Here is a 21,967-nt window from a genome sequence, read left to right as displayed (position 1 = left end):
ATTAGCACGTTATCATTTAAGTGGGTCTATATTACTAGACTACACTAGCATTATGGGTCAGGAAACTGGCCAGGTATGAGTAGTTGAGGACTCGAGATGGCGATATTGGTTCGTATCTGTTTTAAGTATTATAATGTTAATGTCACTATTATTATATGATAGTAAAAAAAAAAAGAAGAAAAACAGAAAACCTTATAGGATGTCCTAAAGTGATGAAAAAAATATTTTCATGGAGTTAAATTGTATTTTGTAGAAATATAGAATTATTTCCATTCACACTCAGTGAATATGTTTTCTATCTGAAGTGTTAGGAAGTTTTTTGGTCAACTGTAAGGATAAAAGTTTGGTAATAGTAGTTTTGTATAAGAAATAAATATGCTACTTGTACTGCATGTTTGACCATATATTTGGCCTTCATAATATCTTCCAGGGAATGCGCACCCCTCAGGGAGGTGTAGCCCGCACCCCACAGGTAAACAGGACCCCCCAGATCAACCCCGCCCGTACCCCTTCTGTGGCAGGCTTGACACCCCAGGGCACACCCCAGTACCAATCACGAACCACTCCTCGCCAGTCATGGGGTGGGAGTACTCCTACACAACAACAGGTTCCACACAGGAGTGCTGGAAGAACACCACAGAGGTATGGTTACTCACATTTCTTCTTCAGGGATAGGGGAATTCAAGTCCTGATATGCCATTTTAAGACCAAAGTTTATACTATTTTTCTATTTAAGAACAATTGTAAGTGACTTTAATGTCCATCTGGTCAGATAGCATATTTTGAAGTGGTTTATAGCTTCTTGGTCAAATACCCTATTGTCTAATTTCCATATCATCTAACACCAGTATGGATTAATCTGTATGATATTCATTCAGTTGTTCTAATTGCTGTTCTAATCATATATTGTCTTTGATCAAATTAGTGAATTGTTGCTCAGTCCACTTAGTTTTGCGTGTTTTGTCTCCTGACCAATTAGCCTGACTTGAAGGAGTGTTATTTTGTTTTAGATTGTATTTGCTTATATGTTGTATGGAGCAATCGGGTGTTTTATAACAGTATTCTAATGAATAATGGGGCTACTCTGATGAGTAAAGATGTAATAAATAATTTCATGAATAGATAAATAAATAAAAGTTTTAGAAAAAATGGGATTCTACCAAATCAAGTGTATGAAGTAGTAATATATATTGGTTTTGTGTATGAAATTTACCTACTTGAAAAAGACTTTGTGATTCATATATGAATTCAAGAACAATTTATTACTTGTTATATATTCAGGAGTAGTGGTAGCAGCAGTAGCCGTGAAGTGCCACGTACTGGAGGCCCAGTGGACTGGGCCCAGCAAGCTGCCCTTTGGGCCAAACAACGCCAACAGAACCTGCGAAGCCCAGCCGTCCAACCTAGCCCTGCCCTACATGAACCTAGCCCAATGTCCATCTCAAACACCCCTGCACCCAGCCAGGGAGGAGGGGATTCAACGCCCCTCATTGATGAAGAGATTTGAATGTATTGATGTTTATGGACCTCATGAAGCTCCATCGAATAGCCAGTACCTGCATTACGTGTACTAAGACTCATTTCAATCTCATATCCCTGTGCCGAGTGAGGGAATTCAACGCCTCTCATTCATTCATGAGATTGTTCCACTGTTTGTAGACTATGCAAAACTCCATCATATGCATTTTGTTGATCTACTAGGCATTGAACCTAGCTCTATGTCAATCACAAATACCCCTGCACCCAGCCAGGGAGTTGAAGGTTCAGTGGCCTTCATCAATGGAAAAGCATATGTCATGGCCAGGACATTTGTGCCATTGTGTTGAGGACATCTGTGTCAGTTTTGGCATAATGTAAGCCTAATAAAAACACGATACAAGCCAAATATAAAAATGAAACAACACTATGTGTACTGATGTCAACAGATTGAGGATTTTAATTTGACAGTTGAAGTTATTCTGTTACAGCCCTAAGTGTATGACATTTCAAAATGAATACTTCTTATATAATTTCGTTGAATTTTGCATGAAGAACTTAGCTTGTTTCTTCCCTTAATTTATTTCTGTAAAGTGATTACATTGATCTTGAGGGCAATATTTGTCTTGTTTTAAGTTGGAGCAAGACAAGGAGGTAAAATGTCTCATGTTTGAAAAGAGAGTATGATATTTGATCAAAGAGGATGGATTCTTCCTCCTTTTTATTGAGAAAAGGTAATCAATATGTGGACAGATTGCTAAATCCGGAAGGTCCTGTGAATATTGTTTTAAAGAAAACGGGTGCTAGATGCAAATGTGTGTGTATACAGTACCATGCATATGTATATATGCAAGTTGATGGATATATTCAGAGAATATTCAACATAATATAAGCATTACAATTGTATGATGTATATTTTAATCAATCCAAAATTCAAACTGTTCTTTGGGATGATTTACCAAAGTGGCTTCCGACACATGCATACAGATACTTAGTCAATCTATGTTTACTGTATTGGTTCAATTAACTAACTTTTTTTTTTTTAATTGGCAAACCGAGGATTGGATAAGTCACGTTTTTCTATTTCAATGAACAAATATTTTTTAGGTTCATTGACCTATTCATCACATTTTCCCTTTTCTCTGATTATATTTTGCAGAGAGGCTATATACATAAGTGCACAATGTTTTGCAAAGGTTTACGAAATCCTTGAAAGTAACCACCTTGGAATTTCCATACAAATATTGAGGTCGTATGAAATGTGATGTTTGAATAAAAGATTATGAGATTGTTTTGTTACATTTTCAGACATCTACTGTATGTAAATATATTTAAATATTTTCTAATTCTTGTGCAACCATATGACACTAAGTACAGATTTCAAATGAATGTGCTTGATCATGTGTGCAGGCATTGTATATACAGTATACATATAAATTGCAAGTGGAAGTTAAAAAAAATGATCCATTACCTTTTTTTAAGAACGAACAATATCAATCCACATTGTGTTATGCTTAGCTCACCAAATAATACATAATGTGAATTCTTAAACAAGGTCATGTTCAATTAATTTTCTATTAATGATTATTACACTCCAAATGTACTTAGAAATTAGAAATTAGTTACATGTATAAATTGATTATGTTCACAATTCTTTCGTCTTTGAAACAATGCTTCATTTCTGTTGCTTCCACAATTTCATGTACAATAATGATGCTGAATTGATTTGTTGGTAACATTTGTTTGTTTCTAAGAAACTTTTGTATGGAAATCTGGTTTGCTTGATGAAAAAGGATATAAAAAGGATGATAGATATCAAGAAATAAAACCATGAAATTAAGAAAAGGAAGTCTTGTGAAATCTTCTCATTGAGGGGACATTGCATGTACATGTAGCTTGCAATCAGGGCCTCCATATTAAAGACAAAGCTAAAGGTGCTTGATTGAAGGTATAATTGATTACACTGGTCAATATTTACAATCAAGCATATAAATCAACGTTAAAACCAATTTTGTACACTTTGTGCTGTGGGTCCAATAACGGACCTCGTAGTTTTAAAATGTAGCTATATTCATGCATGATGGTATGGTTTAACCCATCTTATTTACATTGATTTGCCAAAAGCATGTGCATTGCATTACTGGACCTTTGTGCTCTAAAATCAAGAACCCCTTTAGTTACCATATCTGAATTTTCCTTGGGTTTAAACTATATATCCAACCTTTGTGAATTCTAGCTCAATTTTGCAGATGAAAATTGTTCATTTTGCCTGAAGGAAAGTTACTTGATCTAATTTCTCTCTTTTTTCAACTGGGAATAATTTGTAATAGCTGAGGTAATCTTCGTGTCTGAGGAGGGTTATTGTTATTTTTGTATTATTTTTGTATATATGGGTGACATGACATAACATTAAAATGTGATTTTGAATGAGTTCATTCTTGTTGAATGTTTACACTAAAGAAAAACACTTCTTAATACATTAATTAACTTCCCTTCCTTATTTATTATGTTACAAAACATACACTATACACAAATTTGATATACATGGAACATAATACATGTATGTACAATATTTGACAACATCATTATGACCACTCTATATATATACCAATTTATTACCAAATTTCAAGATTCAATATTTGACAATTTGAAATCATTTAAGTGATATTTAGACACTGGATTAAAAATCTACAAAAACTTGAAACAAATATATACATGAATAAATATAGTTCATTGATATATATACTGTATATATTACAAAAAGCATTTGGCAAGCTAGTGAAATGTACATGTGTTTTGGTGATGAGAGATGAAGAAAACAATGAGCAGTACAGACAAAGAATTTCAGTGTTGATTGTAAGTATAAATAAATCAATAATTCAAATCAATTTCTAAATATAAAATTAAGAACACATACTGCACAGACAAAACAAGATTTTTATTGGAAACTACATTTGAATATTCCAAAAAGAAATTACCACTTAACAACAATGGTTATATGCTTTCGTTCAAACATGTAATTTAAGAAGGAGGGGAACATATCAACCTCACAATCACACAATAACAAATCTACTGAAACTATCATGAATTGTATGTAAGTGATGTATATGAATCATACCAGAAAAATTTAAACATTTAAATGTACATGTATACATAAGACTACAGTCAATTTGAAGTTATTCAAATGAAACAAAATTAGTGGAAATTGAGATATAAATGTAAATCTACAATTTTTTTACAAAGTGATAAGTCTGTATAAAGTCACATCAAAAAAACAAACTTATATGTCCTATCTATCAATATAAAACTAATAACATGATAAATACAAAATACATACACTTATGAACAGGTCAAGCACAAAGTTAAACAAATCTGATTGTTTGCAATTTGTTAAATGAATTTCAATTTAAATCACGATTTGTTCTCTTAGATTGAGTTCGCTTTTATTCCAGCTCTTCCAAAATTATAAATTATTTGATTGTTGGATTTTCCTGAGAAAATATAAAAAGGAAATGCATTGATCACAAAAAATACATCTAACATAAGTCAAATAAATTAAGACCTCTGGAAATAACTTTTGAGTTAGATAATAGAATAAAGACTTGAAATGGGTCACAAAAATTGATTATAAGAGAAGAGTATTATGTTTCTAGTCAATACAACACTTGGTCTTATTCCTACACTGTAATATAGTCGAGTGGCTAAACCTATTTGGTCTAATACCAAAATACTTTTGTGGTCTTAGCGTTACAACCACCACTTGGCCCAACTTCCACTTACACCAGTTACCATTTTATGAAATGATCCAATGAACTAATAACCACTTGTCAATATACAGCATCCAACAGAAGTGAGTATATCCAACACTGATAAGCATAACTTTGCAGATTCTTTCAAACAAACGTTCCATTATCATTAAAGGACAAGTCCACCCCGACAAAAAGTTGATTTGAATTAAAAGAGAAAAATCCAACAAACATAAAACTGAAAATTTCATCATAATCGGATGTAAAATAAGAAAGTTATGACATTTTAAAGTTTCGCTTAATTTCACAAAACAGTTATATGCACATCCTGGTCCGTATGCAAATGAGACTGATGACGTCACCCACTCACTATTTCTTTTGTATTTTGTTATATGAAATATTCTAATTTTTTAATCATTGTCAAGTGAAACAACAATTAATTCCTCCCTGAACATGTGGGATTAGCATTATTTAATCATATATGGTTCAGTCAAGTTGGTCCTTATTGTCAAATCTGTAAAAAATGAAATATTGTATAATTCAAACAATAAAAAACAAAAGAAATAGTGAGTGATGGACATCATTGACCGACTCATCTGGATGTCACCGAGTTGTGAATATCAATGTTTTGTGAAAAATAAGGGAAACTTTAAAATGCCATAACTTTCTTATTCTACATCCGATTTTGATGAGATTTTCAGCATTCTGCTAGTTTGATTTTTCTCTATTTATTCAAATCAAAATTTTCTGGGGTGGACTTGACCTTTAAAAGATGATACATCTTCTCATGTCTCCTCTATTCTTTAATTATTTTTTTGGTTCAAGATTTTGGTGAAGAACTGCACTGAAAAGTTGATGTTTTTTATGAGGGATGTACTCACTGAATACTGTACTGCAATCATTTTATTACACTACTAGACTTAATCATACTAGTGGGCCAGTATTCAGCTAAAATTCCTGTACAGATTCAATTTGACCATAAAGACCAACTTTTCTTGTTTGATTTGAGATATTAACAGTCCTCACACACAGGCTTCATGGCAGAACTTTGAGTGAGGCAGAAATGTGTAATCCTAGCTAAAGAAAATGCTATTTCTGTACTACACATATAAAATGAAATTCCATCAAAATATAAATCTGGATAAATATAATTTTTTTTCATTATTTGAGTGCAATATTAGGCAGTGGATGGACTGAAAATGAAATAGAATATACAATTCAAGGTGCATTACAGAATACGAATCAAAACCAAAGTCCAAGCACACAAGACAGGAATACCAAAATATTGCATAATACTAGTTCATTTTTCATATTAATAACGTTTAGAAGCTGAGCGTAAAGAAAACAGTGCAAGTATACAAGTTTTCATAAATTATAATTCAATGAAAATAATAAAAGCATACCCTTTGGATGCATGTTTCATGTTGTACAAACATTAATTGCTGAGAAAAATTATGTGTCTTTTTGTCAATGGGAATATGAGGCAACAAAAAATATTGCAGAGACAGGAGAAATATTTTGTTGCGTATAATAACTATGGACCAAGTATGTGGGCCATGGGTTTGAATTCCAGTCGTAGTGTTATATTTCCTTCAGCAAGAAATTCATCTACATTATGCAACACTCAACTAAGGTGAGGTCAATGGGTGCAGTAGAGTGCTTTCATATTCGCTGTGCTAAAGAAATGGATCCATATTTACTTGACTTCAAAAGCTACACAAGACTTCAAAGAAGAATTTTGTGAAGTTGCACATACAGGATTATCCCTGCGCATTTCAGAATAATAGGGTGACATGCGAGGGGGGGGGGGGGTGAATTGGACTTTATGCCCCCCCCCATCCTCTCAAGGTTGAAGGCAAATAAGATCAGTAATAATGAATAGAATGTATCAACCGTAGCAATAACAAATCTGCAATACAAGTAACAATGACAAAATGTGATGACTAGTAATTGCTTCCTGATGCTGACTTCCAATACTGGAATAAAAAGTGAGTTGTCCATCTCGCTGCTTGGTAGCAGAAATTGAGTTGAGAACTAGCAGAATTCTTCGCTGCCTGACAATTCACTGAATAATACAAGGGAAGAAATAAAAAATAGTAGAAATAAGAGCCAGTAAGTTTAATCAAGTTGAAATAAGTCAAGTGTAATGTCCCAATCAGCTTACATTGAATTATAATCTATGTATACATGTAGTATAATCACATAGACTGACATTTTTACTTTTAATTACAATTTAAGTACATTTCATGCCACACCATATAGATGATTAATGAAAAGACTTTGAATTGAGGAAACATGTAACATCTTTTTTTGGCACTCCATATGTTTGCAAACCATGTGTAACCTTATAAAGTGACCCTAGGCTTGATGTAAGTTTCTAATTTCATTGATACCTACCTTCCTTCAAAGTCCTGTTCTAGATGTTCTAATAGCTCTGGAGCTCTCTCTAACATAAGGGTATAGAGTTGATCTAAATACTGTTTCTGTCTCCCTGCTTCCTCTAACTCATCTTGAAGCACATGAAGTATCTCATCCTATCAAAGATAAATACACACACACATATCATATTAGATTTATTCACATGTATATCGCAAGCAAAATATAATATAAATTAATATAATATCTGAGGTATATCTTAATTTCTCTATAAACTATTTATATCTTTTCATATATCATACCTATATATATGTATATATCTCAGATAAAAAGTAAAGAAACAACCATATGTTATTCTTTCTTTACTTCGTGTTTTGAGGAACATTTTCATCCTTTTTTTAAAACTCTTTACTGGTTTTTACATCAATCCATCAATCTACCATCTATCATTTGATGACTTTATATATATATATCCATTCAGTCTTCTTTATTCATCCAAATTTACAATACATTCCATTCATCCATTTATTGATTCATCGACATTTACTTCTGATTATTAATAAATATTCATCTTAATATTCATTCATCATCTAATTCTACTTACTTTTGTCAGTAGACTTCTTTCTCATGCACAGTATTTACTAAGTTGCTCATTTTTGTGTTTATTTTATCAAGCAATTATCTATTTAATTGCATACTTTGTGTCAACAGACATGGGCTTTACAACTTTTAATTTTACTCACCTTATTGGCAGGTTTAAGAACTTCCCAGAGTGGTGCATCATTATTAGCACTGGCAATAAGGTCATCGACCTTGACCTCTTCATTCCGATTGAGGTCAATAGACTTTAGCCTACTCAGGGCATCATCACGCTCCTTTACTATAGATGAGGTCTCTGAGTTCTATGGTACAAAGAATACAGATTAAAGATAACTTCTTTATTACTGATACCACACAAAAGCATTATATATGACATAAAATTTATATGAGGCAATAAGAATATATTCATTCAAGTATATTACCTTCTGTGCTAATTCAGCTTCCAACTTTTTAAGCTTCTGTTCCTGTTGTCGTACCCTTGTCTGTATAAGTTAAATAAAAAAGTATACAAGTTTAGGTAAACTTATTAGGTAAACTTAACATAAGGATCAAAGCATAGTCCCAGATTTGAACATAGGTATTCGTACAGTGATTTAGAACATTACACAGTATGATATCCATGTCTCAATATGAGCATCAAATTCGACTACGTTTTATTCAAAAATCAGGTCGCAGACCAATCATAAGGTGTGCGGAGGCCTTAATACTTTACATTCTTATTTAAACAGGTTATTATGCTTTCCTTATATTGACCAAGACAAGTCTGTCATGAGATCAAATGATTAATTAGTCACACATAAGGTTAAAGGCAAAGATTTATTCTCAAAGAGAATCTTATGGACCCCTACAAAAAAACACCATTTGCTGATTAGCATTCAAAGGACAGATACTTTTCCAGTTAGACCAATATAAGAGGGGGAGGAGAAGAAGGATTATCATCACTTTTAACGATTGGGAATTTGCGTAAATCTGACCCATCTATGTATGACCTTGCTGAAATGATTTCTCTCAGTTTTCTAGTTCATTTGAAAGTTTGCAAATATACTCAAATTATCATGGCTTGAATGGCTATGAAATAAAGAATAAAGAAAAATGGAGGTCGTATGGACAAAAAAAGTTGATTATTTTAAGTAATAGCCCAAATCACAATCAAGCAATCCTAACTGAAATGACACAAGGATATAAACAAAAATACAAACACTTACCTCTAATCTTTCCTTGTCTCCCTGCAATCGACTGATAGCATGATTTGATTGGTTGATGTTCCCTTCATGGGCCATACGCAACTCCTCTGATAGCTCCTGATTCCTAGACTCTAATGTCTCAATCTATACAACAATTCAAAACAGATATTAAGAGATACATTGCAGCCAAACTCGGGGAATCATAGAATGACATTGCAATTGAAATTTGGGAGTCTGTATTGAAAAAGACATTTCATATAAAATGGCTTGTACTGAACCTAAGTTAAATCATGAGAGCGGTTGAAGACCACTTCCATTCATTCCACGAAACCGGTCTTTCAATATCATAAAAAATATTCTAATATATAAAATAATAAAATTTACAGCAGAGAATATCATTGCATATATTTCAACTGGATGCCTGCATTCATTGATCATGACTCTATATATGAACTATAAACATTGTTACCTTTTGGTGAAGTTGTTGCATTGTGACTTTCTGCTGAGTAAGTTCCAGGATCTGATGCTCTAGAGGTCTCAATCTAAAGAAGAAGGCAACAGATAATCAACTATTCATGGCTTGAGTTCAGTATACATGGTATTCTTTTATGGTAAGATTTAGAAAATCATAGCAAACATGAAGACATAATTATAACCACCATCCTCTCCACTCCTTCCCCTAAAATAAGCAAACTTAACTACCACCAACACCTCCTCCTCCTCATCACCATTAAAATCATCACCACCACACTACCACAAATATTATGATCAATGGCATCATAAGCCCTATCACCACTACCATAAGCATCAACAGCAACATCTTCATCATGACCATTCTCCATCTTCACCATCATTACCATGGTCACTACTATATGTACCACCGTCACCGCCACCAACATCACTTCATCTATCACAATCAAATCCTGCTGCTTATTCCTTTCTCCTCTCTATTATCTTACCTATGAACTATATCTGTTAACCTCTTATTCTCCTGCCAGCATGCCTCATAGTGTTCTGAAGCAGTGGCTAGTTGTCTGGTCAGTCTGTCCACTTCCATGCTAACCTGATCCCGTCCAGCCCGCATGCATACCAGCTGGGCTTTCTTGGACCGGTTCAACAAGGTGTTGACCTCTAAGACACTTGACCCCAACGTGCTGTGACCATTGACCTCTACGACTCTGTTGTACAAGATTTCAAGGATAAAATTAAAGTGCTATCTGAAAAACAATCCTCATTCTACTGTAAATAAAGCAATATCATTGTGTCTCAGTGATGGTTTTTCATACTATATATAAACATGTTCAGGCAATCATACAGGCAACTATCTCACATATCATATTTATCTTTCTCATGAGACAGGTCTTGATCATTGATCCATTTTTACACTGACATAAATGTAATATATAAGTTTCATATCTGTATTTTTAAAGGGGATCTAATATAAAATTATAAAAACATAATTTTGAAGGAAGTTTTAATAAAATGTACAAATTAATGGCAACCTCAACAGAAAATGTCCGATACTAATATATTACAAATATGAATACAGTGCTGTTTCATAGAACTTATTATCGATGAACACCCTATTTTCAGCCAACAAATTAGGACTATTTCTGTAGCTTATATCAGAGACATTATGACATATCAATAACAAGTTTTATGAAAGTGGTATACTCACCTATCACCAACACGCAGCACATCTGCAGAGCGACAGCTCTGTATGTAGACTCCACTCTGAGAGTTTTGTTCAGCCACCTGAAAGTGAAAACCCTGTGAGCTTGCACTAGCATGTAGAGCAAACACTGAAAACTGCTGGTTATGAGGCAAGGTGTTGTAGAAGTTGGGAGCACCACGGGGAGAAATGGCAGCCTTCTTCTTGGCTTCCTCGATCTAAAAGTCAAAAGTACAAAAAAAGAAGAAGAAAAAGTGCTGCTACTGATCTGCCTTGTGAATGCACTCAATCTTGTAAAAAAAAATATTCAAGTCCTTGGCCATTCCTTTATTTATAATGCATGCAGTGGTACACAAAAGTGGAAACCTTGATTATTATGAAAGAAGAACAATTTCCTTGAACTCTGTCTTCTTGGGTCTGTACCAGCTAGTTCACATCTATAAAAGCCAATACATAAAACATGTAGAAAATCAAAATGAATAGAATTTACTAATTAGTGTACGGGAAATGTAAAAAAAAAATTATTTAAATAAAGTAAAAGAAAGGTAAAGAAACAAGATATAACTCTCTTTCCTTTTGAAGTAGAGTATTACAGCATTTATTTTTATTTCAGTGGCGATAATGACAACTTGAATATTTGTTTTTGAATTTGTTTTTGAAAGTAAAATTGACTGAGCATTAGAGATATTCTTCATTACACATAATTTCAAAAGAGGTATTTAAAGTAATAAAACAATATCAAATTTGACATTATGAATGATAGCGGGAAATGGGAGAGTTCAATATGCAGCAGTTGTCAATAAGATACACTTCAGAATTTACATTGCTCATCAGGATTTTTTAATTACCTTTGCAGCTTGAAGTTGGTAGTCAGCAATAGCAATCTCCATGTTAGCTAGGAGTGTACTGTGATCATACTGTGCCTTTAGGAGAGCTACCTCGGCTAGAGTCACTTCATACATTGATGATGTGCTGTAGAAAAAATAAACATTGAGAACAACTGTGACATTATGTTCATGGGCATTTCTTCATGCATGGATTCATGTTTAACTGTTATATAGGAAGCTTTTTATTTCTCATCCATGATGTAGAATCTTCTGATTAGGGGGGAATTAGCTTTACTCCGCATAAGGGTGAAGAGTTGAATATTCCGCAACATGGGCTACCACATTTGCTCCCAAATACCAGAAAGTGCATATTCCTTCACATTTTAAACATCTCGAAGTTTCATGGCAGTTTGGGTAGCATGCTAATTCATAATTTCACATGTTATAAGAATTTCAGAGGTGTAACAAATCTCCTTCTCAGCCCCAGAATTGATAGATTGCAGGCAACATAATGTTTTTTAAAGTATAATTTATAAATATATAAAGAATTTTATCTTGCAAACTGTTCAAAACAATTTCGAGGCACAATTTTTTGGGTGTAAATATGCAATATATACAAGAATTGTGTAGGAGTAATTTAACAATGTGATTGTGTTAAACTACTTAAACTTAGATTGAGATCTATTATTGTATGCTAATATACCTGTCATCCATGCTTGCTCCTAACTCCTCAACGCTTTGTTTGATCTCATCAAGGTCTCTCTGTCTGTCGTCCATTTCTTGACTAGCTGCTTCCAGTTCTGCTAATAACTCAAGAAGCCTCTCTGGTAGGGATTCTTGGGGAGGAAAAAAGGAAGAGACAACATGTAATACAGTTTTCTGGTTTCATTTTTCATTTTTTTTCTTTTTGTAGCTATGTTTCTTTTTATTTCATCGTCTCTTCTTCATATTGCTCTCTCAGAAAAAAAAACTATACACAAGATAATTAAGTGTTTACTATACACATAATCTACTCTATTACATAACCGACTTCCCACTATTTATATAATGCACTCCAAAAATTCTAATTTCTATCATCATTTAAAGGTAATACAACATAAAAAGCATACACAGCTCATGTACTAGTGCTTTATTAAGGCTTTTATCCTCATAATCCTCTAAGAGGACCTAAAGCTATTGGTCCCCTGGTTGCTTACCTCTACACACAACTACAAACACTTTTCATATAAAAGTACATTGTAAAAAAATATAAGTATAAAATTTATTAGTTCCCATTCCAGTGTACCAATTAAACTATTGACAACATAGCACAATTCAGACTAATAAATTCTGTGAAAGTATAAACATTCAGTATTCTTTTTATGGTACCTTTCTCACAATACTGAAATTAAAATTCACCCCTTATATCAGTGAAATGAAACTATGAAAGCTGATTGACATGTTTGTTGCATTTCATCATTATTTTATCAAGGGTTCTGTTTCATAAATCTTGTTACAATAACAAATTTGGAATAACAATTTAAAGCTACTGAAATCATTCAATTTGATTGACTGATAGTAAGTAAACTATTGTGCATGTGATATTACAAACTTGTCTTTATGAAACGGGACCCAGGTTTCTCATGAAATAGCTGCAATATGATCACCATCCTGAAAGAAAAATTTCTGACTAACAAGGCAATAAATGTTGATAATGGAATCTTACCTGTTTCAGGACAAGATGTTAGTCTTTGTTCCAGTGCTTGTAATCTAGCGTCTACATTCATCTGATTGTAGGAGTTCCCGAGATCAGCTAGAGCCTCTTGTAATGTAGTCAGCTGTAAACATAACATGAAAATAAAAAGGCAATACATTAATATAATGCACAAATATGTCCTAAAGACAAGATCCTAACATGGGAATGACATCCTTTTTTATGATTAAAAAATTCTAACCACATTTCTGCATTGTAATTTATATGAAAATATGATCACAATATGTTTAAAGTATGAGCTTAGGGATATTCACTTTTTATAATGCATAAGTTTTAAAACCAAGTTGCTGCTTTCTTATGGCAAACCACCTTAGTATAAGAATAGGTATTTGGAAAATCATCAATCATTTTAACAAATTGTCTTTTCTTAAATTTTCCTGTTTAAACCATAAAAAAATATTTACACTGTATCTATTTCTAATACTCTAGAATATGGTCAAGAATATAAATAATTTCCTATGTCTATGTACATGGCTAGAATTAAAACTGTCACAAATTGATTTTAGAACATCATTTCTCTAAAATATTATTAGGCTTTTTATGTTAGCATGCTGTAAGCATCTCTCCTCTATTCATCAGGATGCCAGACAGCTTACTTACTGGTCCTGAAAACAAGCAAAAACTGGTTAAAGCCCCCATATATTCAGTACAAAATAGAGCCTGAACTGGAAGTTGCCAGAGCCTGAAATCATGCAAAAGCCTGACTGGCATCTCTGTATACATTGTTCAAATAAATTTTTTTTTTTTATAAAACTGTCAGCTCACCTGTCTATTTTTTTCCTCTAGATCTCTATAAATATATTTCTCACTGGAGTTGTCTTCTTCTACATCATTTATCTGAGGGGTATAAGATAAATTTAACATTACATAATAAATTGAATTATAAACATTAGAAAGACTTGGAGTAAAGTGGGGAAAAAGATTTATGATCATGTACAGCAGCAGATCCAAGAACTTATGAATGAATGGCACAAGAGAAGATTCAGAAAATTGTTTCATTTTGTTTGGCATTTTTTTTAGAGAGATGAAATCATTAAAGTGATCATTTCACTTTGTTCTGATTTAAAAAATTCTTATTTTGGTTCTTGAAAATGGGCTTAACATTAGGCTTATAGTGTAAAAATACCATCCCAAAAGTTTCAAAGTATTATATCCACAGGATCAATTTTAAAACATTAAAGATGTAAACCAAAGTTTGAAAATAATTGGGAGTTGGTTTCAATGACTATGTGTATACAGTGAACCCTGTGCACCACAACACACGAACTCTAGATGAACACAGCATGGCCTACATACAGTGTGTACTAGGTATACACTGAATGTTCAGTGCAGCTAATAGCGTGTGTGTGTAAATAGGAGATACACACAACAGAAGGCAGTCAAAATAGACAACTGACTTTTTGAATTGGAGTAAACTGGTCATAAGCTTAACCTGTCTACTAGACGGTTCTCAAAATCAAGCTAATAAATTGCTACTTGTATCTAAATTAGAGTTTTTCATTCTATATTGTGGTTTGTTTCAGGGTTTTTGAGGACAAATACATGCACTCATACACATGTTTTGTCTCAGTTTGAGAATTTTTTAAATCAGCTGCTCACAAAGTTAAACGATCCCTTTAATGCCCAAAAGAGAGAAGTTATCACTACAAAAATTACTATATATGTCTCATATTCCTTACAAAAAATCTTACAAGCAAACAAGAAAAAATAAAAAAGTCATCAGACTTGTGTGTTGTAGAAGGGTGCCCCCCCCCCCGTTCCTATCTCCGCTGGACCTAACACTGATCATGTATAATGTATATTCAATTTATCACAATGAATTAATTTGCAAAAAATAAGTACATTTTTTATTGTAAATCATGCAACAATAATTAAGAGGTTAGAAGTAAAATTGGAATCTTTAGCTTTTTTTCTTTTCCTTGAAATATTTTAAACCTAGATCCTCAAACTACTACTAATTATTATTATGCTACTCATTAGAAAGAATAAAAGTTTCAAAATCACACAAAGTTCACTTACTTTGATACAAGTTCAAGGGAAGCATATTAAAAAACCCCACCAACAGAAATATTTGAAAGGTGGAGATCTCTACATGTCAATCATTTTATGAATTTAACATCTTAAAAATGCAAAGCAGGTGCCACATGCCCAAGTAGATTACTACATACTAAGAGAGTACATTTCAAATCAAGGCAGGATGGAAATCTACTATTTGGTTGGTATTTCAATGACAGAAAAAAGCTGCTGAAAACTGCTTATCTAATAAAAGAGAACCAATGGAGTAAATTAGAGAGTCAAAAGGGGCCTAAGCTTTCGATCCTAGTGGAACAAACATAATATAGACCATAGACATGCAACAGCAACACTAGAAACAAGGAGACAAAAAGGGCATTAGAGAGTTGTGATGACCAATCAGGTTAGAGAAGGGGATGAAAGCAAAGGAGTAGGCAGACACATTGGTATTTCCTGTAAGACACTCCATCATTGCCAATTACAGCATGCAATGCACATTGGAAGAATGTGCATGTTCATGATGTTCAGTAATGATTTCTTTTTTAATATCAGAATAGAGTACTATAGTGATGATGTCACACAGTATTTTATTTTTATTTATCTATCTATTCATCTCTCTATCTATCTATCTATTTGTTTATATATTATTCAATCATTCATTCATTCATTTTTTTGTTTTTTTGTTATTAATATCATTATTATTATTATTATTATTATTTTTTTTTTTGGGGGGGGGGGTGGGGGTTATTTCTTTCAGCATTTTAGATACATGTATGATGGTCTGGTAGAGCATCATCAAAAACACCCAGAACCTATTTAAAATTTGTTAGGAATCAGATCATGGCGCACAAGACATGCTGGTATGAATACTAATTTTGCCCCATTGATATCAGTGTAAATTAGTGGTTCCATATAGAGATATACAAGGCAGATATACAATTCAAGGTATATATGTGGCCATTCATCAGGCCAAGAAGGAACAAAACCATCAGTCACTATCAAAATATGGAAACAGATTATATCAAGATTTCAAAAGAATATTTAACATGAAAAATATCTTTGTGCTGCTACTCACATGAATTTCTGGAATAGGACTGATGTCCTTTACTTTGACTTGGGTTGACGCTGGAGCTGCACTTGGTGTTGAAGTATCTTTACCTGGTACTAAAGATTCCTCAATACTGGCCATCTATCAACAATAATAATCATAAAAGTATTACTTCTACAGAATATATAGTGAGCAGAGACTGCTAAAGTATATATCATACAGTGCTATATAAGAGCTCCTGATATGCATGTTAAGCATTATTCATCCTATTCATTTGATCATAAAGTAAGAATGGGAAAAGATTTTTTTTTTTTAATTTTGTTTCTGACTGAATACTAAAGCATGGTATATCCATGTGCTTTACATCAATATTCATATCAAAGTACTACACGTATATAACTGAAAAACACCTGATAAACAATGCATCATTTATTGTATCACAACTGAATACACTGCTATTTTTTTCACTTTGTAAGATTAAGTGAAAGGTGATTATTATGAGGACTGAAAACATTATGAGTATTTTGCATTTGTTTCCATCTATAATTTATAATATTTTTTGTTGTTATCTATTATTAGTCCATATTTGCTATTCATTTAACATTCCAAATTGTAATTATTAGCCAATACGAATACGGTATGGGTTGTCCTAATTTAATCAATTAATCCTTAAAAAAGGATTTGCGGTATAAATTAATGTCCAGAATATCTCGATGCACTTCCATAAAGTATCTATTTTTTATCATAGGAAACAAGCAATGTTTCAAATTATACAGATATTACAAAATTATAAAGAATGTAATGAGCAGGCCTATTGGATGCATTATTGAAGGATGAATATGAATATAAATGTGTGACAGGATAAAAACTTGGTCTATGCCCTCACATCGGGCTATTGCATCCAGCCGGGCAATCGCGTAGCCCGACCATTCGATAAAAGGACCCCATAAATATCTTAAAAAGGTCCGATCCAATTAATACCAGACACTTTGTGAAAGTTCTAATAATATAGGGTATTTATATTGCGCACATATCCACCTTGTTAGGTGCTACCGGTACCCATTTACCTCACCTGGGTTGAGTGCAGCACACTGTGGATCAGTTTCTTGCTGAAGGAAATTACGCCATGGCTGGGATTCGAACCCACGACCCTCTGTTTCAAAGTCCGAAGACTAATCCACTGGGCCACAACGCTCCACAACGATCTTTATAATCTTATAAAGATTATCTTCTTTATAAGCCAATAGGGTTGGATGAATTGAACCCGAACTTTCAGGAATTTAGGGGTTCGTTTTCTCAAATAGTCAGTTGCAAGATTGCCTGGCTGGGGGCAATACCCCGATGTCATGGCACACGCCTAAATTTGGATAGGGACTTGGGCACAGGAGATTGAAAGAGCAAGGAAAATGAACTAATGTAACATTACATGATTATGAAAATGTAATGAAATAACAATGTTGAGTGCACTACTGCTGGATAAATAATATACTTTGAGACAGGATATACACTTGGCTTAGGGGTAGGAGGTGGAAATAGCAAGGAAAATAAACCAAATTTATATCATCCAAACTTGCAAATGAATTAGATGTGACAGACTATGCAGTAATAATGATTTACTGATTTATGCATGGATATAACAGTAAACGAAAGATAACAAACACACAATATAAAATTAGCTGACCTTTCTGAAACAAGGTAAAAAAAAATGAGTACATGAGAGCCACAAAGTCAAACTTCAACAACTATTGGGAAAAGTCTTTTTTTTTCTAAACACTACCAATAAGATGAATCCCTTTTTAATAGTACTAAATGTCTTTTCTGATTTTTGATACATGTATAAATACTAAACATAACCCACCCCCATGACAAGTATGGATTGATATAGAAATTATATCTTATGAATCTTCACATCTTTCAAAACTGATTTTTATAAACATGTCTTCCTGTAAAAGTAGTACTATGAATAAGTGCATGCAGAATAAGACCAATATATTAATGATGAATGAATGAAGTTGACAGTGATCCCCTAAAAATATCCCGTACCAAGGAGTCTTGCTTTTTATCTTCTTTAAAAAAAATATGAAAACACAGCATCAATACTTTTATAGTTCATATGCAACTACATGCTGTTGTAATCCTGGGTTCTATTTTAAAGCTAAAAATTGCTATTATTCCAATGTTTGCTATACATGCAGTGTAATTTGGGCATGGTGTTTAAAGGAACTGGGGGGGGGGGGGGGCTGGTAACAGATAAGCAAGAGGATAAAATGCAGTAATGGAATGACATGTATTCTACATTCAATCAGTAAATATAATGCAATACAAAAATTTACGATTAAAAATATAAATAATTTTGGGGGATTTATGCAGAAATTTATTGCAGTTACTCATACACTTGTATACAAAATACCCGCCAAAAGCATTAAGGCCCAAATTCACAAAGGTGGTTTTGAAAACCATCGGTTGAACTCATGGTTTATGCAGATTCCTGTATAAATTAAACTTAATTACCGCGCTTATTAAAAAATGTCCAATGCTGATGCTCGCTTTTGACACAGTGCACCAAATTGACGCCTATTGCCATGTTTAAGTACGCTATTTTATTCAGGAGTCCACTGTTTTGAATTAATGAGTCCACTCTTTAAACAGTGGACTCATAAATAAAATAGCATACTTACAAATGGCAACATCTGTCAATTTGGCACAATGTGTCAAAAGCGTGCATCAGCATTAGATAATTTTTATATACGCGGTTAATTAGAGGTAATTTAAACAGAAAATCTGCATAAACCATGGGTTCAACCGATGGTTTTAAAAACCACCTTTATGAATTCGGGCCAAAGACTCTTTAAATAAAAACATCAATTAATAACCTACACATAAAAGTGAAGTGGAAAAAGTAATTTATAGTTATTTCATTGGTTGATAAATTAATATTCATAAAAGCTGCAAAGGAACAATTAAACAAGTGTTAGTATTTAACAGGATTGGTAGGAACTGTGCATGAGCATCATTATCAGAATGTCATGTCAAGTATTACAAATCACACGTACTGTATACCGTACATGTATGCAACATTAGCGGATTCACTAAGGGGAGGACCTGGGGGTCCCAGTCCCAGCCCTTGGATGATCTGTCAATGTATTTTACAACAAGCAACAAGCAATAAAGATCATTTGAATATACACAATGCAATGTATTAAAGGTTAGTAAATGTCAATGAAATGGTATTATATAATGATACTATTATTAAAGGCACCTATCACAAGAACAGCCACAAATCAAACTCAGCTTGCATTCTTATTGAAGGAGGAAGGAATGAAGTATGAAGCACCATGATATATGCACATAAGTTAACCATAGATTAGAAATTCAGAATATATTGCGAATATTATACATGGTTGGATCGTCATGAATATTGATGACTGATTGATACATATTCATGAGCATACCTCCTTTTCAAGTTTGGACAATTTTTCATTGTCGATACGTGATGAGCAAAGAACTTCAGAAGACCCGTAAGAAGACCCCAAGCTTATCTGTTAGAATCAAACCATCATAGTATTTAATAACCAATGCAGCCCTACCACCATATCACATCATTCACACCTAAAGGGGATCAGATATCAAATAATACTAATAATCCGATGAGTGCATGTTGAAAAGCTTCAGTATGTCCGTTTATAAGGCTATTTTACGAAATAATACTTTGTTTTGTACATGTACTTGCATCCATTACAAGTACAAAGGGAACATGGAGTTGGTTCACAAGGGGTCAAATGTAATTTTAAGTCATGTGTAATTTTGATTTAAACCCCAAAGAGAGCATGATCTCATCAATGTGGTTGTGTGTTACCTCACATGTACTGATACGTGTATCGGAGCTCAAATAGGACCTTGAGTCAACTCAACTCCTCGTGAAACGGCTCTCAGCCACTGATCAATCTAGTGTCTTTTTTAGAAGACTAATACCTCAGCCACAATTGCTCTACAGAGGCCATACGGTGAGTCGATAACGGCAATTTTTTTCACCAGCTACATATGCTAGTAGGTGGTTTGAATAAAAATGAATAAAATAGCTGTTTTTGATTCACTGTATGGCCACCGTAGGGGAAATGTGACTGGAGCATTAATGTTGTTTAGCAATGAAAAATCCTAAAATATTTATCTGATGACTGATCCCCACTTTGCACAAGAGAGCAAACATACAAACAAATATTCAAAAAAAAATCATCCCACCAAAACACTCCTTTTTCACAGCAGAGGCAACACTGTCCAAATACACATTTTTGAGAAAATACCATAAAACATTCATGACTTGCCTTAGGACGATAAAACTTCAACATACACATGCAGAGAAAAGATAATGGCTAAAAGGTCAATAAAATTCTGAGATGTTGATATGTACAAGAGATGTACCATAAATCAATCTTATTACACAGTGGAACAATAAATCACAACATCAACCTGTTATCTCACAAAAAAAAGAAGATTAATATGCAAAATGAAAGAACACTGCATCAAAAGAGAAAGAACATGTAGAAAATTAAACAAATGTAACAGGGGCTTTGAAGAAAACGCAATCTTGCAAATTAAAAACACAGCAGTTGGTGAAATAAAAACTGCTTCAAAATCATAATATAGGTCTACCCTAAATCATGTACTGTTCGATGTAGTATTCATATTGCATCTTCTCTATAAATCACTTTAAAACTTGAGGAGAAATAAAATCAGCTTCAAAAGGAAGACAAATTAATGATAGGATAAATGATAGTGTGGAATTGATCCTTGGCTGCACTTGATAAAACATTTACATGTATGCATACATTTTATAGTCTACATGTCTTAAAATGATTAGACCTTGATAGGACTTGAAACAATTACTGAAGACAGATTTTTATTGCATTTATCAAAATGAAATCATATACAAAAGCAAAGATACAAGGTTATTAGTACATGCATAGATGGCCACGAGGAGAGTACTTACAGCGGACATCTTGGAGCTAGCTCTCGAAGTGAGAGAGTCCTGACGCTTGACCTTACGATCCCCAGCATTGGCTTCTTCTTCTTCCTGGGTCGTCCAATGAAGATCCCTGTTGCTACGGTCACACAACACAAAGGCATGTGAGTCAAGCTGAAGGGGGAGTGCTTCATCATCCACATCACATACATCTAAGGAGGTCAACCAACAATGAAAATACAATATATCATCATCATGAGTCATTACACAACAGTTTCTCAATGTTTAGCATATGTAAGAGCCATGTCATTA

At 33.4% G+C, this 21,967-nt stretch overlaps 2 protein-coding genes across 4 annotated transcripts in view; one reads left to right on the top strand and one right to left on the bottom strand.

Moving 5' to 3' along the window:
- LOC129284280 (transcription elongation factor SPT6-like) overlaps nt 1-3,959 on the top strand; it is a 36,273-nt gene extending 32,314 nt beyond the window's left edge. For both annotated transcript variants that reach the window (XM_064110268.1, XM_064110262.1), the window contains exons 37-38: nt 431-642; nt 1,282-3,959. In XM_064110268.1, coding sequence (XP_063966338.1) covers nt 431-642; nt 1,282-1,507 — 438 coding nt within the window. In that variant the 3' untranslated portion in view covers nt 1,508-3,959. The remainder of the gene's footprint in view (nt 1-430; nt 643-1,281) is intronic.
- LOC129284281 (uncharacterized) overlaps nt 3,960-21,967 on the bottom strand; it is a 40,880-nt gene continuing 22,872 nt past the window's right edge. Inside the window, exons 14-28 of one of the 2 annotated variants that reach the window (XM_064110278.1) lie at nt 21,683-21,867; nt 20,148-20,234; nt 16,723-16,836; nt 14,400-14,471; nt 13,587-13,698; nt 12,585-12,717; nt 11,903-12,026; nt 11,061-11,272; nt 10,342-10,560; nt 9,852-9,924; nt 9,404-9,526; nt 8,621-8,680; nt 8,342-8,500; nt 7,620-7,756; nt 3,960-7,287 (exon numbers count right to left, since the gene is read on the bottom strand). In XM_064110278.1, the coding sequence (XP_063966348.1) occupies nt 7,257-7,287; nt 7,620-7,756; nt 8,342-8,500; nt 8,621-8,680; nt 9,404-9,526; nt 9,852-9,924; nt 10,342-10,560; nt 11,061-11,272; nt 11,903-12,026; nt 12,585-12,717; nt 13,587-13,698; nt 14,400-14,471; nt 16,723-16,836; nt 20,148-20,234; nt 21,683-21,867 (1,841 nt within the window). In that variant the 3' untranslated portion in view covers nt 3,960-7,256. The remainder of the gene's footprint in view (nt 7,288-7,619; nt 7,757-8,341; nt 8,501-8,620; nt 8,681-9,403; nt 9,527-9,851; nt 9,925-10,341; nt 10,561-11,060; nt 11,273-11,902; nt 12,027-12,584; nt 12,718-13,586; nt 13,699-14,399; nt 14,472-16,722; nt 16,837-20,147; nt 20,235-21,682; nt 21,868-21,967) is intronic. The other variant, XM_064110283.1, reaches the window with a different exon arrangement.

This window comes from Lytechinus pictus, chromosome 2 (genome assembly GCF_037042905.1).
Source record: "Lytechinus pictus isolate F3 Inbred chromosome 2, Lp3.0, whole genome shotgun sequence".
NCBI lineage: Eukaryota > Metazoa > Echinodermata > Echinoidea > Temnopleuroida > Toxopneustidae > Lytechinus > Lytechinus pictus.
The sequence above is the reverse complement of the archived record's forward strand: the minus strand, read 5'-3'. Positions and strand labels throughout refer to the sequence as shown.